This window comes from Pantherophis guttatus, chromosome 10, assembly GCF_059756535.1.
Source record: "Pantherophis guttatus breed Tessera chromosome 10, ASM5975653v1, whole genome shotgun sequence".
Lineage (NCBI taxonomy): Eukaryota > Metazoa > Chordata > Lepidosauria > Squamata > Colubridae > Pantherophis > Pantherophis guttatus.
Genome location: NC_142072.1, coordinates 23,717,087 through 23,734,993, shown reverse-complemented (window position 1 = coordinate 23,734,993; position 17,907 = coordinate 23,717,087). Strand labels below are relative to the sequence as shown.

The following is a 17,907-nucleotide window of genomic DNA, read 5'->3' as shown; positions in this document are numbered from 1 at the left end:
TCTTTTTTTTTTTGTCTTTATTTTTTTGTTAAACTGTAACTCAAAGTCCAATGGGCACTGAAAATGATTTCTTGTCCAGCTTTCACATTTTCATTAAAATTCTCTTTCTCCTCCGGCCTCAAGTTAGTAAAGGAAAACAAGTTTTGTATTTTGTATTTTTTTAAAATGAGTCCAGCTTCTGAATGGGGAACTCATAAATTGCAGGGTTCACCTTGCCCAGAATTGTAGCATTTCAATTTTATACCAGAAACATTTGCAGGATAATAGTTTTCATATTTTCTATCTTGAACAAGTAGCATTTTAGTGGCAGCTGGAATAAGTATTTTTCCCCAAGAAGAGTGAAAAAGGGGTTTTAGGGGTGTTTTAAATTGATATTGTGCCTAAGAAAACATGAAACAGAGCAAAAACAAAAACAAAAGAAAAACAAAAGAAAATCTGGGATCTGCATTTCTGAGAAGGCTACATCCCAATTACTAACAATTTGAAGTGACCATGTGCAACCAGTTTGAGAAACCTGACGCTGTTGCTTGGTTTAAGCAGAGTTAAAGAAGTATCAATAGAACTGCAGAGTAAAACAATTGTGAAGATCTCTAAATCTCAGCTCCTGTGGATCACCTAGCCCAGGGGTCTGCAACCTTAAACACTCAAAGAGCCATTTGGACCTGTTTCCCACAGAAAAGAAAACACTGGGAGCCACAAAACCCTTCCTGTGCCTGGCTATTTCTTGAGCGGCCACAAAACTAGCATATGTAGTTGAATTAAACGTTCTGTTTTCTTCGGAAACTTTTCTTTTCTTGGATTTATCCATGGTTGGCCTACCGGGGGTTGAAAAGCTCAATAAATCACGTGCCGGTGGGTGTTGCACATTGGTGGTTGTGACGCATATTTTGAGTGACAGGGAGCCGCAGCAGAGGGGTGAACGAGCCACATGCGGCTCCAGAGCCGCAGGTTGCTGACCCCTGACCTAGATCAGAGGTCTTCAAACTTGGCAGCTTTAAGACTTGTGGACTTCAACTCCCAGAATTCTCCAGCATAGCATGAAGACCTCTGACCTAGATGCTATGCAACCATTCAAGGCTGGTGAGATTTTTTTTTTTTTAAAGTAGCCTTTTGATTGGCAGACTTTGATTTACCTGAATGTGGAAACTGGCAGCCTGGGGATTATCAAGCATGTTAATTTTGAAGTCTAGATATTCAGTGCTGGATGGCTTTGGAAAAACTCAGTCTTTTAAGTGTTAAGTAGCCTTCTGTTACCCAGACTGTTGGGTCTGATCTCAGCAACAGAAACAGATTCTAACCATGAGTCGGTTTCCATTAAACAACAGGATAGAGTCTGAAAGATAGGATGAGTATTCAACTCACTCAAACACTTTACGCAGCCTCCTTTAATTTTAAGAGCAAACAGAGAGAGAGAGACCCAATTTCCATCCAGGGAAAAACAGAGCTGGTGTAAAAGAAGTGCATTTTTTCTGTGACTTCCTCTTTGACACAGTATCTTTTGCCTACAAATAGGAAGGTTGTCCTTTTGGAGAAGTAAAATGATTTTTTTTTTACATTTTTCCCTTGCCATGATTAAGTAACAGAGCATGATAAACACCTTAGCTATTTCTTCAGAGGAAATAGGAAGACCCTTTGCTCTTCTAAATGGACCCTAGAATGCACTTTAAAAGGGGGATGCTATGCTAATTGAGGAACATGTCTTTGTGGAAACTAGAATTTGGCCAATGCTCTAATTGCATGGAGTAGCGTAAACTCGAAATAATCCAGGAGAAAAATACGTTTTGCAATTCCTATTCCAGAGTTGATATTTGAATATTTATGCTGACATCTAAGATATGAAAGATGGAGTCAGAAACATGCAGATTGGAAATACGAGGAGAAAGAGGAGGAGAAAGAGGGATATTTGCAATTTTTTCTCATGGCCCTTCCTGGAGCATCTAGTTGTATATTAAGACACTACATAGTAGTCACTTCCTTTGTCCTATTCAAAAACCAACCATCGCTGAAAATCACAAACAAGATCAACTGATATCTTCTGCCTCAAGCATCTTCCCAGAGTTTTAAGAGGAAACTGTACCGATCAAAAAAGAATGCCAAAGAGTTCCTCCATCTATTTGGGGAGGCTTGCAAAAATGCACACAGCCTATGTGGTTTTAAAAGCATGTGTGTGTTATCACTCCGACCCCCGAGCCTGTCTTATCAGAGGGAGAAGACTTCGAAAGTGAAGGAGAGGAGTTGGCAAGGCCTCCCTCTCCAGGACCCTCCTCTCTGGCAATGCCTCAGGTGTCCTCCGAGGGCCAAGAGATAGGCCAGGGGCCAGGCACTTCGGAGCAGCCGCAGTTGGACAGCGATGGAGATGAGTCTTGGCTGGATCCCCGACACCATCGCAGAGATAAGCACGCACAGCAGAGAAAGAGGCGTGCCAGAGATTAAGCTGAGTCACTGGACCACACCCCACAGGGGATAAAAGGGGGTGTGGTGCCAGTCAAGCCTTGTGACGAACAAAACTGAAAGCTAGCAAGTCATTCTGCATTTCTGGAACTTTGTTATATGCTCTGCTTGGATTGATTTTTGGACTGGACTTGACTATTCTTTGGCTGTTGTGGACTTACTTTGATGTTTTGGACGGAGGAGAAAAACCTCCCTTTGTAAGTAAAAACTTTTGGCAAGCAGCCACTGGGTTGCTGCCAATTCTGTTATCAAAGGAAATTCTTGTCTGCTGGTTTATTTTAACTCTTGGTCCACTGCTGGTGTGCGTGTGTGAGACGGGGACAGAACAGTGTGTGTGTCTATTTGTACATGTATTGCATTTATGTAAATGCATGTGTATGTATTCAGAAAGGTAAAACTTTGCTTTTAGTTTCCATCTGAAATGTGAAAACTGTTTCTGAGTGCAATTTCTCACTCCATTGGGTTTGCCATCTTTTATTTTTGCTTTCTACCTTTTGTTAATTTGGTTGTAATTTCTTTGTTATTTGTCGCACAGCATTTGAGAGCTGGGTGGAATACACGTTTAATAAATTACTCATATTATTAAAATACACAAACCTTAACTATTTGGGGAAAGGACCAACAGGACATGATAGTATTTTGGTTTAAATTTTACAATTTAATTAATTTCTCAACTTTGTCAGCATTAAGCTGTGTGGAATTATTAGACCTCTGGACTAAGTAATTGCCTGTACAAATTTCTTTAAAATTCATTTCTCCTTTGAACTACCTAAACCAGTGTTGTTGTTGTTTTTTTGCAAACTTGGCAACTTTAAGATATGTGGACTTCAACTCTCAAATTTCCCTAGCCATCATAAATATTGGCTGGGGAATTGTGGGAGTTGAAGTCTGTACAGCTTAAAACTGCTGCCATGGTTGGGAAGCACCGATTTACAGAATGGATTTCCAAAATCTGGCCTTGCTTCTATTTTTGGGATAATAGCAACATTAGAACCTTTGTGAGGAGCGGGAAATTGTATGTTGTGTTCATACTGGCATAACTGCCAGTATTTGTGCCAGTGAAACCTTTTGCAATGGCCTGTTGAGAAGGAGGACTAACCAAAGCCAAAGAGGATTTAGTAAGTGGAAATGGAGGAATGAGTATTTGTGAGTTTGCTGGCTGGACAGTAAGGCAGCCACTGTGGGAATTGCCATCTTGCACTTTCTCTATTACAGTTTAAGTTCTAGAACAGGGATGGGCAATTATGGCCTCTTTATGACTGTGGACTTCAACTCCTAGAATTCCTGAGCCAGCTCAGGTCATAAAGGGGCCATAGTTGTGTTCTAGAATATAATTGCAAAATTGCAAATTGATATTTGCAATTTACAAAGCTGAGAATTTACAAAGCTGATCCTGTATTCTCCTTTTAGAAAACACCTCTGGATCCAATGGTTGGCAATGCAAAAAGACTGTGCTGAAAATTCTAAATTAATAAACGTAATAAAAAATGGAAGCAGTAGGAAGTAATCGGAGAAAAAGAATGACTTTTTTGTAAGTATGAACATTATTTCATTAAATATTGGGCAATCAAACACAGAGGTTCTTTAGAGTATTCACATTGGTGCCTGGTGTTTTCAAAAATGAATATAGACTTTTCCATTTGGGTAGAATTCAAAAATTTCCAATCCAGCTGTGTGTTGGAAAGAAATTGTGGAAAAGTGTGGGGACTGTAATCTGTCTGTCTGTCTGTCCATGTTCAGAAGAACTTTTCCAAAGTAGAACTGTACGTCCATAGGGGTTGGGCAGCCAAATAATGCAACTGCATATAGTCCTCAATTTACAACATTTCATTTAGTGACCATTCAAAGTTACAATGGCACTTATTATCATTTTTTTCACACTTACGACCATTGCAGCATCCTCATGGTCATGTGATTTACATGTTCCAGAATCATGGGATGCCCTTTTGCAACCTTCTGACAAGCAAAGTCAATAGGGAAGCCAGATTCACTTAAAAAATGTGGCATGAAAAGTCCATAAAATGGAGCAAAAGTCTCTTAACAAATTTCTCACTTAGCAACCTAAATTTTGGGCTCAACTGTGGTCATAAGTTGAGGACTACCTGTAAATACATGGAGGGAAAAGGTGACAAAAAGAAACCTGAGCTTACAAATGAACTAAAGCAAAGGTCAGCAACCCGTGGCTCTGGAGCCGCATGTGGCTCTTTCATCCCTCTGCTGCGGCTCCCTGTTGCTAGTCAGCTCCATAATTGATAGGGCTTTCAGTTAGGACAGGTAGAGGAAAAAGGATGTTGCGCTAGGAGGAGACTCTATGGTGGGGGAACTGGACTTCTGGTCAGCAGAAAAAAAAGGACACCATGCTAGAAGGAGACTCTATGATGGGAGAACCGGACTTCCGGTCGGCTCCAGAATTGAACAGTGGCTTCCAGTTAGGACTTTTGTAGCTACTTGAGTGTTTAAGGTTGCTGACCCCTGAAGGGAGGTTCTGAAAAAAATAATACCCCAAAATTTTGTTGCTGTGTCCATCTGGAAGAAGTGGCTGGGCAGTGGTCCACTGAAATGCCATTGATTGTTCTATTTCTCACCCCCTGTGCTATGCCATGACCTAAAACAGGGCAGGTTCACCACTCTGTGTTTCCCTCTGCACACATACACAGCATCATAGAGGCAATACAGAATGGAAACCCACATGTGATTCAGACATGAACATGAATTCAGTACACCAAAATAAATGGAGACACATTCCTTATGGCAGCTGCTGGTACAAGGGTCGGAAAGAATTTGAGAAGCCCAGTTCTGGATGCTTTCCCTGTCTTGTTGAATCAGGATGCTGGGTGAGATAAGCTGTTCTCTGAATATCAAAAATTATATACGCTATTGCATTCCCCCCGAGAAAGATTCCTGCTAGCTCCATCTGTAGCTATGTTGAAAATCCATCCATTTACATCTGTCTCATCCTCAGTCTAATGCCCTCCAGTTGCGTGGAAGGTTGGTCTAAACCCTTAGCATGAACGTTGCAAATTTGTTTATAAAGGCCTGGAAAATTCAGCAGGATCAAGATGGGATTTTTAAGGTCAAGTGGGCAGTTATTAATATCATCTTGCCAATAAAGGAGAATATTTGTAGCTCAGAGGTCCTTGGTGCTCTTGGACCTTGGTTGTTTTCTTGTGGATGTTTTGTTACCCAAACTAGGTAACTGATCGAGTTTGGGTAATGAAACCTACAAAAAACCAACCAAGCTCAGAAAAAGCACCAAGGATCTCTGAGCTAAGTGCTTGCCCTACCCATTCAATTTATGCACTGTGTTATTATGGCCAGGTTTTGTCAAATTGTTTGACTAAGAAGCAAAAGTGGCAAAGAAATCTAACACCTTCCACCTTCTGTGCAAGACACTTTGTTCAACAAGACAGCTCAGACCTGCTGCTGGAAAAGGCTGGGACGAACAGATGTTCCAAGGAGAAGAAGAAAAATCCAGCTTTTTCCTTAGAGGAAGACGTTAACCTTGTTAATCTTGAAAACGATTGCCTCCCCCTCACTCTTGCCTTTTATGTGAACAGAACTGGTCAATTAATGGGGAAAAACAAAACAGCTCCCACAGTTGCCTTAAACTGGCCTTCAGACTCTCCAGGAAGATGTTCCAAAGAACATCCTTGGCTTCTGTGTCACTCTTCTTTCTTTTTTGGGTATCGGCAATTCCTCATCTTTCCATAGACACACAGAATGAATGAGTAAACGGTTGAACAGAGAGGAAAAAAGAATATGGGATAGAAGTAAGAAAGATGAAACAAAAAGTGAAATGAAATCCTATGATTTTTAGCACTGGGTTTCCAGGATGCATTTTCTCCAGATCTTTTGGAAGAATAGCTTCAACAATCTTTCCTAATTTGCATCCTGCAAGTGTTGGGTTTATAACTCCCAACCAATTTAGAGGACACAAATTTGGGGAAGCCTGAGCTTGTCAACCTGTGTGGTGCTAGGTTCTTAGCTTCTACTCACTCCATGGAAGCTGCTGGTTTTCTCAGCCACAGAATGAGCCAGCTGACTCAGGGGTCTCCAACCTTGGCAACTTTAAGACTTGTGGACTTCAACTCCCAGAGTTCCTCAGCCAGCAAAGCTCTGGGAGTTGAAGTCCACAAGTCTTAAAGTTGCCAAGGTTGGAGAACCCTGAGCTAGACGACAAAAGGGTGTTCTTCAAACTGTTCTCTCAGAGCTATCATTCTTGTATGGTAATGATGGAGGACCACGTGGAAAGTGCCTGGGCCAGGATGCTCACTCCATTTCCATTTGCTGAAATTATGGTAGGTAGAAGCAGTTTCAGATTACCCTAATCTTGACTCTTCTATTCACTGCTGTAGTTAACCTGGCTGGGTCTGCAGAAGATCTATTTAAAATTGCAGATGCAAACCCAATAGGTTGGGCAAGAAAGAGTTCCTCTCCTCCTCTATCCCCAATTCATTTCAGTTGTACCATGGGTGTCAGTCCCTGGAGGTTCTCAATCATTCAGGTCATGGTTGTCCCAAAGGTGCTTTTTTCCCCAAAAGGCAATTGGAATTTCTTGGGTTTTTTTTTGTCTTTTAATGTTTCACTTCTCATCTGATAGAACTGAAGAAGCTTCTTGGATGAGAAATGAAATGTACAAAGATAATGTTCAAAGACACCCCCCCTCCCAAGAAAGTCCATTTGCCTTTTGGAAAAAGCACCTTTGGGACATGGGTGTCAGCCTTAAACCTTTCATATTTTATAGAGACTGAAAGTTTGACTAGATGGTAGAAGCGACATGAGGCCTGGCTCCCTGTTCTTTGCAATGCCTGAGTTAATGCTACTCTTGATCCCATTGTGCTGTGCTGTCCCCTTTTCCGCAGCATGGGCGGTTGCGGTGGGAAGGACTTGGGGCAATGATGTCATGGCATAGATTGTGCTCACCTTTGCAATAGGATGGGATAGAAGCCAAGAGTCATGGGTTAGGCAGCCTTGTTGACTGTATTTGAAAACTCTTAGGTAACCTGAGATGAGACTTTCTTTCAGGCTATTGGGGAAAAGTCATAAGACTTCACTTTGTGTGCAAAATTTCTTAGACTCCATCCTTGAAGAACATGGAATGATGGCCAATGCCTGATGGTGAATCACCTGCAGCTAGTTAGCCACAGGCAGTCCCAGCCCCTTCCTGTTGCCACTGGTGTAGATAATGCTGCAGTAGATGAGTGAATTGGTATAAGGCAGCCTCATGAGAACCAGGCAGAGAAAAATCCCTGGATGTCAGGCCTAGCTAGATTAACCAGGACAGTAGTGCAAGATCCTCATAACAATAGATGGGGATAGCTGAATGAGGTCTTTCTCTAACAGGTGAGTTGTCCATTTAGCCCTGCAGTGGGTTTATATAGCCAAGGATGAAGCAGAACAGGTAAATTGAAAGCATGTGATTATGCAGTGGGGAAAACTATTTACCATTTTATTTCAAAAACTAGAACATCAAGTGAATGAACCGTCTACGATGGCATTTGACTTCTTAGAAATATAGAAATATATATAAATCAGAAAAATAAATTAGTCACATCAGGTATTTGTGATGTCACAGACACAGAATAATAGGTGTCCATGATCCTCATGCTGCTAAGGTCCAAAGAGCATTGCAGAAAGCAATGAAAATACCTGGCTGGAATGCTACTCTTTTTCCCCGCTGAAAGAAAATATTGCAGCTGACAAACTGTAACAGACCTCCAAGAAATGCATGAGCTGGGACTGAGATAGCAATAATTGGATTCTCCAAATTCTGTAAAGGAGAAAGCCCATTTCTTATGCCAAGAACTGTATCACTTAGGAAGTTCTGTATTTTCTCTGGATCACCCCAAAGCTAGCAGCGACCAAGCAAAGACGATCATTTAGTTTAAAAAAAAGTGGTTCTGAGTTGATCTAATTATAGGAACTGGAGATGGGAAGGGTTTTGCCAATTTTAGAAAACGTAAGACTCAAATGCTCTAGAAATGCAAATTGGAGGGTAGGAATGGAGGCCTTCTCAGAGGATTGCAAGGAGGGTCAGAAACGTGACATTCTTGCACTAGAATATTAATATGAAATAAATATATAAGGGTGAAGAAGGAGAGGAGGAGAACCAACGCATACCTAAGGAACATTTCTCCAGATGCTAAACTTGCTGTATGAGTTTGATACACTGGCTACATTTAGCCCAAGTTCTCTGCATCCACAACTCTCAACCAGCATGTGCTTCCTTCCTCTTGTGTAGCTTCTTCTGGCAGCCAGGGTGGGTGGATTTTCTTAGATTGCCATGAAGTGTCCCCCAGAAAGGTGATTATCGACCACAGGCAAACAGTGGGACAATCAGTGGTCTTTGAGCAGCAGTCAGCCAGTCCAAAGGTTGGCCAGGAACCGATAGAAAAAGGCTCAAGGATGGGGATGAGCATCTCTGGAGGAGAGGGAGGAGGATAGATTTCCACATCTTGTGATCTTGGCACAAGAGCTGGGGTGGATGCTTTGGTAGATCTGATTATCAGTTGCAGGAGGGCAGGACTATGGGCAATGAAGATGCGGAGCGGTGATAAACAGCAAGGCAGTCTCTTTCTTTCTTTCTCTCTCTCTCTCTCTCTCTCTTTCTCTCTCTCTGGATCAGCTCAAAGGCACCATATCAACTCCGCAGCCCCAACATATCTGGGTGAGAAGATCATGGGCGAAGATGAACCAGGAGGATCATTGGGCACTGGTGAGATTCCCATCTCTGGAGAAGGCTGCACAGAGAAGAGAATGGACACACATACATACACACGGAGCGGGGGAGTGAGGGAGAAAGGGGTTTCTATCACAAGAAGCTTTCTGTTAACTTAAATTTTTATGTTGTGCTTTTTATTTTTTAAAAGATGGATGGATGGATGGATGGATGGATGGATGGATGGATACATGATCAGTTTAATTGGGAAGGAGGGCTGGGGCCTCTATCCTTTCTGCCCACTGTGTACCTATGACATTTTTGTCAGCATAAAGTTTTGTATTAAAGTGATAATCTTTAAGCACCTGTTCCAAATAACACTTTAAAGCAGAGGTCTTCAAACTTGGCAGCTTTAAGACTTGTGGATTTAATTCCCAGAATTCTCCAGCCAGCTATGCTTGAAGTTGAAGTCCACAAGTCTTAAAGCTGCCAAGTTTGAAGACCTCTGAACTACAGTACTGTATCTGCGGATCTGAGTCCACCCAAACTACACTTCCCACAATTCAGCGGGGGGAACCATCTCCTTCTTGCAGGTGCAAGGAAAAAAAAGATCCCGCTGAATTGTGGGAAGTGTAGTTTGGGCGGACTCGGATCCGCAGATACAGTACTGTAGTTCAGAGGTCTTCAAACTTGGCAGCTTTAAGACTTGTGGACTTCAACTTCATAGCCGGCTGGAGAATTGTGGGAGTTGAAGTCCATAAGTCTTAAAGCTGCCAAGTTTGAAGACCTCTGCTTTAAACCCTGCAAATATGGTTCCTGATTCTGCACCACGACATCCGCAAATCACCAACACTCCGTCAAACTCCAAGACCATAAATAAAACATTTGATAACCTCCTCTGGCCAGAACTAGTTTACCTATCCCTGCATCCAAAAAGACATCCTAAGGTTTTTTTTTTTGTTTTTTTTTAAAGAAGACTATGCCCAAATAGTTCTTAAAGGAATGGTAACATTAATGGATCAACAAATCCCTGAAAGCACACAGAAAAATTAACAGAACGTTATTGTGGCATTGCCAGCATATTTTGACCAAAGGAAGTGATGGCTGGTGCACAGAACAAACTCCCTTTGTAGATAAGGCTTAATGGAGCAAGTATCCTGAAGAAATACAAAACTCTTCAGCAGGGGTGAAATCCAGCAGGTTCTAACAGGTTCTGGAGAACCAGTAGTGGAAATTTTTAGTAGTTCGGAGAACCAGCAAATGCCACCTCTGGCTGGCTCCAGAGTGGGGTGGGAATGGAGATTTTGCAATATCCTTCCCCCAGGAGGGGAGGGAATGGAGATTTTGCAGTATCCTTCCCCTGAAGTGGGGTGGGAATGGAGATTTTGCAATATCCTTCCCCTGCCATGCCCACCAAGCCACGCCCACAGAACCGATAGGGAAAAATTTTGGATTTCACCCCTGCTCTTCAGTCACTTTTCACTGTCTAGACATGCGGGCAGGTCAATTCTTCATCACCCTTAATTTGGTTATTGATTTAAGCCATCTTCTGGGTGTGTAGAACATATTAAACCATAAGCTAATCAAACAGGTAGGATCTGCAAAACATGCTAAGCCCTGCAGAAACTAATCAAGGTCAGCATTGCCTCAACTTGCAAGTTGTTACAAATTGAATCATTGATTGACACAGAATGATGAATCTGGTCATTTTTAACCTCGGTTTGTTTGTTTTTTGTACCTTAAAATATCATTTGACTGATTTATGGCTTAAGTGCAGTGGTGGGATTCAGCCAGTTCGCACCACTTGTTAACTTTCTGAGCAGTTTGGCAAACTGGTTGTTGAAAGAAATCATTAGGACAGAGAACCGGTTGTTAAATTAAATCCCACCACTGCTTAAGTGTATTGCCTATACCAGGGGTGCCAATCTGGAGGCCCGCGGGCCGGATGCGTCACATGCAGGCCACGCCCACCCCAGCTCTGCGAATGGGAAAAACATCACGAAATGTCACGTGATGGCAACATGACACGGCAAGTTTGACACTTGTGGCCTACACAGATGTGTTAATTTAGTAATTTAAGTAAGTTGTGTATGGATCATAATTGTGTATGACTTGTGTATGGATCATAATTAAGAAGAACAGTAAAGTGTTCTGCAATATTTCCTAACCAAAACTCCTTAGATTATTTGGGAAAAGAAAGGACTTAAAGAAGAGTATGTGAAACAGAGGTGGGTTTCAGCAGGTTCTGACCAGTTCTGGAGAACCAGTAGTGGAAATTTTGAGTAGTTCGGAGAACCGGTAGTAAAAATTCTGACTGGCCCCACCCCCATCTATTCTCTGCCTCCAAAATCCCAGCTGATTGGGAGGAAATAGGGATTTTGCAGTAACCTTCCCCTGGAGTGGGGAGGGAATGGAGATTTTACAGTATCCTTCCCATGCCACACCCACCAAGCCACACCCACCAAACCATGTCACGGCCACCAAGCCACACCCACAGAACCGGTCATAAAAATTTTTGAAACTGATGTGAAAAAGTCTCACAGTTGAGCTTGGAAGATGTCCAAATGGAAAACTTCAGAGAATAAAGAGAGATGGCCATCCAAAATAGATGGATGGATGGATGGATGGATGGATAAAATGACAGGTGGATGGATGGACAATATATAGTATATTATTTGTTAAGCTGCCCTATCTTACAAAAAGTTGTTGCTGGTAATTAAAAAATTATCTCCAAAGCTTGGATCTGAATAACATTTCCACTTTCTTATGGCCAGAAATCATCACTGCAGCCGTGACAGTCATTTTCTCTTACTAAGATGTGAATAATAGCGATTATTATTACCCAACCCTTTTCAAATTAAATGCTAGGCTAATGATAATTTGATGGGTCCCGGTAGTAGCTGGAAAAACATATGTGGGAAATTTATATAGGAGTGTGATACTTACTGCACACAGAATTGTAAGTGCTATACTGCAGTACACACAGTGCTGACGGTAAACTCGGCCTCATTGGCCATGATGTCTGTTGGTTGCAAATTGCGGTCATACATGGGGTTTTCAAATGTTCCTCGGACATTGGTGTTTTCATGGCCGGCATAGCCATTGAACGGCACCTTCGGTCTCCTCCTGTTTCAGAGAGGACAAAGACGTCATAGGGGGAGGGGCTCTGCAGGACAGGTATATTTAGAAACTACAATGCATTAAAATCTGTAAGCATTCTGTTTGTCTCTTCTCCCTCCCTCGTTCAGAGGAATTGAAACGAAGCCTCCCAAAGTGCAGTTTAACTGTGGCACTAGCCTAGCTCTGCTGAACAGTATATTCATCTACTAGTTAACAGTTGGAAGGAGGTCTTTTAGTTCGATCCCCTGCTTAATCAGGAGACCCCCTATACCATTTCAGATAAGTAGATGTCCAGTCCCTTCTTAAAAGCTTCCAGCACTGGGGCACCCACAATTTCTAAGGGCAAGCCGCTCTACTGGTTAATTGTTCTGACTGATAGGACATTTCTCCTTAGTTCTGGGAAATTTCTAGTTGGAGAGGTACAGATCAGAGGTGGGTTTCAGCAGGTTCTGACCAGTTCTGGAGAACCGGTAGCAGAAATTTTGAGTAGTTTGGAGAACTGGTAAATATCACCTCTGACTGGCCCTGCCCCCATCTATTTTCCGCCTCCTGAGTCCCAGCTGATCGGGAGGAAATGGGGATTTTGTAGTAACCTTCCCCTGGATTGGGGAGGGAATGGAGATTTTGCAGTATACTTCTGCTGGAGTGGGGTGGGAATGGAGATTTTACAGTATCCTTCCCCTGCCATACCCACCAAGCTATGCCATGCCCACCAAGCCACACCCACGAACTGGTAGTAAAAAAAAATTGAAACCCACCACTGGTACAAATGCAGTTGGCTCCTAGAAAGTATGAAAGAAATGGATACCATTTCCATGGCTTTGGATGGCAGCTTTAAGCACTAATAAAGAGGATAGCCTTGAAGGACAGAAGGAAGGCCCACAACCAAGGCATCAATCAGATAAATTAAACTTGGTTGCAGGCATTTGCAAAAATGCCTAAGATAGAACAAGAGAATAACAGATTTGGAAGAGATATTGGAGATCATCTAGCTCAACCCAAGCAGGAACATTTCAATCCAATCTTTTCTTCAAAACCTCCAGTATTGGAATACTCATGACTTCTGGAGGCGAGTTGTTCCATTGATTAATTTGTTCTGTCAGGAAATCTATCCTTATTTCTAGGTTGCTTCTCTCCTTGATTAGTTTCCACCCATTGCTTCTTGTTCTACCCTCAGGTGCTTTGGAGAATAACTTGACTCCTTCTTCTCTGTGGCAACCCCTGAGATATTGGAATACTGCTGTCATGTCTTCCCTAGTCCTTCTCTTCATTAAACTAGACATACCCAGTTCCTGCAACCGTTCTTCATATGTTTTAGCCTCCAGTCCCCTAATCATCTTTATTGCTCTTCTCTGCACTCTTTCCAGAGTTCTCAACATCTTTTTTTATATCATGGTGACCAAAACTGGATACAATATTCCAAGTCCCCCATCCTTCCAATTTCCATAGTAGAGATAAAAGTGGAAGAAAAGGTAGCACCTTCAGACTTGCAAGATTCTGTTACTATAGCACTTTTAGGTATAGGTAGCTCAGATCTGCATGAGGTCTGTTTCTTAGCCTGGTCTACCTGATAGGGGGATCATGAGAAATGTGGTTTAATTCGGAGGACACTGGACCAGAAAACCCATGATTATCCTTACAATCCTTGTTATGAAGCCCTAAGAGGTTATTTCCTGCCTTTTCTACTTTGGAACATCTCACCTGTGCTTGTAGAGATAGAGCACAAACCCTGCAATCATCAGGGCAATGAAAGGCACGAGGATCGCAGCTGCAACTGAGCTGCTGTTGGATGCAAATGGATGTCCTATTGATTCAGAATCCCGTTCAATGACGCTGTTATCTGGAAAAAGAAACACCATTAAATTACTGGTGCTGAGTACAATTGGGAAGGGGAGGCGAGGGGCTGTCCTCGCACGTCTGCTGCATATAAACGTAACAAAATATTTAAATCTCAGATTTAATCTCTGGCACCGCTAATTAAATAACCTCTGATGGGGTTAATGAGAACGGTAGTTGAATTAAACTCATGATATCTAGTAGGCTTGATACAGTGTTGGTAGACTTATTCATTAATTCACAGTCACTTTCTCATCCTTCAGTGAGAAAGATGATGTTTTTTCTGAGACAAAGCAAAACATAAAGTTAGCCTTTTATGGTTTTTTTCCAAGATGAATAGCCAAATGTTCCTTTTATTTGTTTCACTTGAAGCCCAGATCCCAAAACTGTTCACACTTAACATTATGCACACAATGAATAGTTTAAAACTACATGACAAATGTGTCAATACCATTGACAAAATGATTATATTAAGTGTTGAACAGTGATGGTGAGGTGCAGGGGTGCTATTCAGCAGGTTCTATCAGGTTCTAGAGAACAGGTAGCGGAAATTTTTAGTAGTTCAGAGAACTGGCAAATGCCACCTCTGGCTGGTCCCAGAGTGGGGTGGGAATGGGGATTTTGCAGTATCCTTCCCCTGGAGTGGGGTTGGAATGGAGATATTGCAGTATCCTTTCCCTGGAGTGGGGAGGGAATGGGGATTTTGCAGTATCCTTCCCCTGCCACACCCACCAAACCACGCCTACCAAGCCACACCACACCCACCAAGCCACGCCCACAGAACCGGTAGTAAAAAAAAATTGAACTCCACCACTGGTGAGGGGATAGAATTTGGCAAAATTCTGGAAATGAATTTATTTAAATAACACTTTGAAATTCAGTTTCACAAGATAACAAAAATTACATTGGAAAGGCAGGAAAAAAACAATCAATTGAATGAAAAATAATTATATACAATAGCTGATACCCACTGAATCGTAAATGGAAAAATCTCACAATTGTGATATTGCTTATATAAATTACTTAAAGCTATTGTTTTGGGTCAACTTTGGTCTGAAAGTTAGTTAGCTTACCTAGTCTTTGGAGGCCGAATTGTCCAAAACCTTTGCCATGGACAAATCCTTGGTACACAAATGTTCCACTTGAAGCTTCTGGGGTGACCTGTATTTGGAGCAGGAAATGAAAAGAGACTGCAAAATCCAAATGTAAAGTGGAAAAAAAAATCAGCGATAGGAATAGGGTGATTGTAGTTTTAAGGACGATTTGTCCGGAAATGATCAGATTTATTTAAAATTATGCTATAATTTGATAAAATGCTTGGTTTCACGGCAAAAATCCATTGCTGAGGAACAGAATAAATTACCACAAACCATGATGATAATGAAGGAAGTGCCTTGACCAGAACAATAAAACCCATAAATATTGGTAGCTTAGAGATATGGAATGACTTATCCAATTTTAGATGCTCAACTGTATAACCATATATGGAATTTTTTAAAAAAAAATAGAAACCAGAAAGTCAAACCTAGTCTGATCCTTCATGCTAGTAATTGTTCAAAATATGGCTCAAATGTTGTGGTACAACCTTTCTAAAAAGAAATAGAATTCTTTATTAGCCAAGTGTGATTGGATACACAAGGTATTTATCTTGGTGCATATGCTCTCAGTGTACATAAAAGAAAAGATACGTTCGTCAAGAATCATAAGATACAACACTTAATGATAGTCATAGGAAAAAAGTCAATATAAATTGTAAGGATACAAGCAACAAAGTTACAGTCATACAGTCATAAGTGAAAGGAGATGGGTGGTGGGAACGATGAGAAGATTAATAGAACTGCAGACTTAGTGAATAGTTTGACAGTGTTGAGGGAATTAATTGTTTAGCAGAGTGATGGCATTCAGGGGGAAAAGACTGTCCTTGTGTCTAGTTGTTCTGGTGTGCAGTGCTCTATAGCGTCGTTTTGAGGGTAGGAGTTGAAACAGTTTATGTCTAGGATGTGAGGGGTCTGTAAATACTTTCACTTCTGATGGAAGGTATGACAGGACAAGCTATGTATAGGATCTTGGAACCAAATTATCTGTAGCCCTCAACTTATAACCATTCATTTAGTGACTATTCAAATTTACAACAACACTGAAAAAAGGAACTTACAACCAAACCTTGCACCATCATAGTATCCCCGTGGTCACATATGATCGAAATTTAGGCACTTGGCCTTTTTTTTTACAATGGTTGCAGCATCTTGGGGTCATGTGATCACCATATTGTGACCTTCCCAACCAGCTTCTGATAAGCAAAATCAATGGGGGACGCCACAATTGCTTAATGACCAAGTGATTCACTTAATAGCTGTCACAAAAAAAAAAAAGGCATAAAAGTGGGCCTGTCTCATTTAACAACTACCTTGCTTAGCCATGAAAATTCTGGCCCCAACTGTGGTTGTAAGTTGAGGACTACCTGTAGCTGGGATAGTTTTGTGGGGATACATTTAGTAGAGCTGTCTAGACCAGGGGTCAGCAACCCGTGGCTCTGGAACCACATGTGGCTCTTTCACCCCTCTGCTGCGGCTCCCTGTCACTCAAAATACGTGTCACAACCGCCAATGTGCGACACCCACCGGCACGTGATTTATTGAGGTTTTCGACCCCGGTAGGCCAATCGTGGATAAATCCAAAAAAAGTTTCAGAAGAAAACAGAACATTTAATTCAACTACATATGCTAGTTTTGTGGCCGCTAAGGAAATAGTCAGGCACGGGAAGGTTTTTGTGGCTCCCAGTGTTTTCTTTTCTGTGGGAAACGGGTCCAAATGGCTCTTTGAGTGTTTAAGGTTGCAGACCCCTGGTCTAGACAAAGATAGGGAACCCTGGGATCAGTCTTCCCAGAGGAATTCGTGTGGTGTTTGACTGAAGCATCTTCTGGCTTTCTTGGGTCAATTTTGATCAAAACATGCTTGAAGATTGGGGTTTATTTTGGCCTTAGACTGTTATAATGTAAAAATGTCTAGAGGGATGTTCCTAGGTGCTGGGTCAGTACATATATCCCATTACAAAATCTGTATGAGTAAGAAGATGGTATGCCACTTTAACCAAACTTTCCGTCTCCTGAAGTCTGCTAAAGAGAAAACATTTGTTTTTGTACATCTGTTTATTCAAGCTCTTCCCATCCAAAATCTTCACTTGAAAGGCTGAGGGGCAAAAGGTCTGGTCAAATAAGAATGTAAACAACAAAGAACTGAAGGAAGTAACCCAGTGGAGGGATTCAAATAATTTAACAACCCGTCCTCTGCCCTAATGATTTCTTCCAACAACCAGTTCACCAAACTGCTCAGAAAGTTAACAACCGGTTCTCCCGAAGTGGTGCGAACTGGCTGAATCCCACCACTGGAAGTAACCCAACTGCATCATCTTAGAAAAAAAAATAAATTGCCCTGTTTCATATGATGAATTTTTCAAACTGTTTTCTGGCTTTTAAACATTTTTAAAATATTTAACATTTGGTTTGAAATTGTAATTTTTCCTGTTAGGCATTTAAATTTGTGGTGTCCCAGTATGAGGTTGTTTCATCAATGAAAAGTGTGCCTAAATGTCTCTAACTAGAATCATTAGTCAAATAGTCTTTTCTTTTTTTTCTTTTATTAACCATTTAAAAAGAGAGAATGAAGAGACAGACAGAGAGAGAGAGAGAAAGAGAAAGAGGGAGAGAAGGATTGATTTTTCTTCAGTTTCTCTGATGCATAAGATGACAGTTTACGAGCCTTCCTTGTGCCCTCAAAATGTTTTAGAATGAGAACTTCATGAATTCCTACAAGCTGGGAAGTCTGAGAGTCACAGACCCAAC

General features: G+C 41.5%; 1 protein-coding gene across 2 annotated transcripts in view; it reads right to left on the bottom strand.

Annotated features, from left to right (window-relative positions):
* Positions 1-7,879: 7,879 nt before the first annotated feature.
* The window catches only part of CSMD2 (CUB and Sushi multiple domains 2), an 822,245-nt gene continuing 812,217 nt past the window's right edge, over positions 7,880-17,907 (bottom strand). For both annotated transcript variants that reach the window (XM_034413370.3, XM_034413371.3), the window contains 4 exons: positions 15,139-15,226; positions 13,931-14,069; positions 12,056-12,235; positions 7,880-9,191 (listed from right to left, as the gene is read on the bottom strand). In XM_034413370.3, coding sequence (XP_034269261.2) covers positions 12,076-12,235; positions 13,931-14,069; positions 15,139-15,226 — 387 coding nt within the window. In that variant the 3' untranslated portion in view covers positions 7,880-9,191; positions 12,056-12,075. The remainder of the gene's footprint in view (positions 9,192-12,055; positions 12,236-13,930; positions 14,070-15,138; positions 15,227-17,907) is intronic.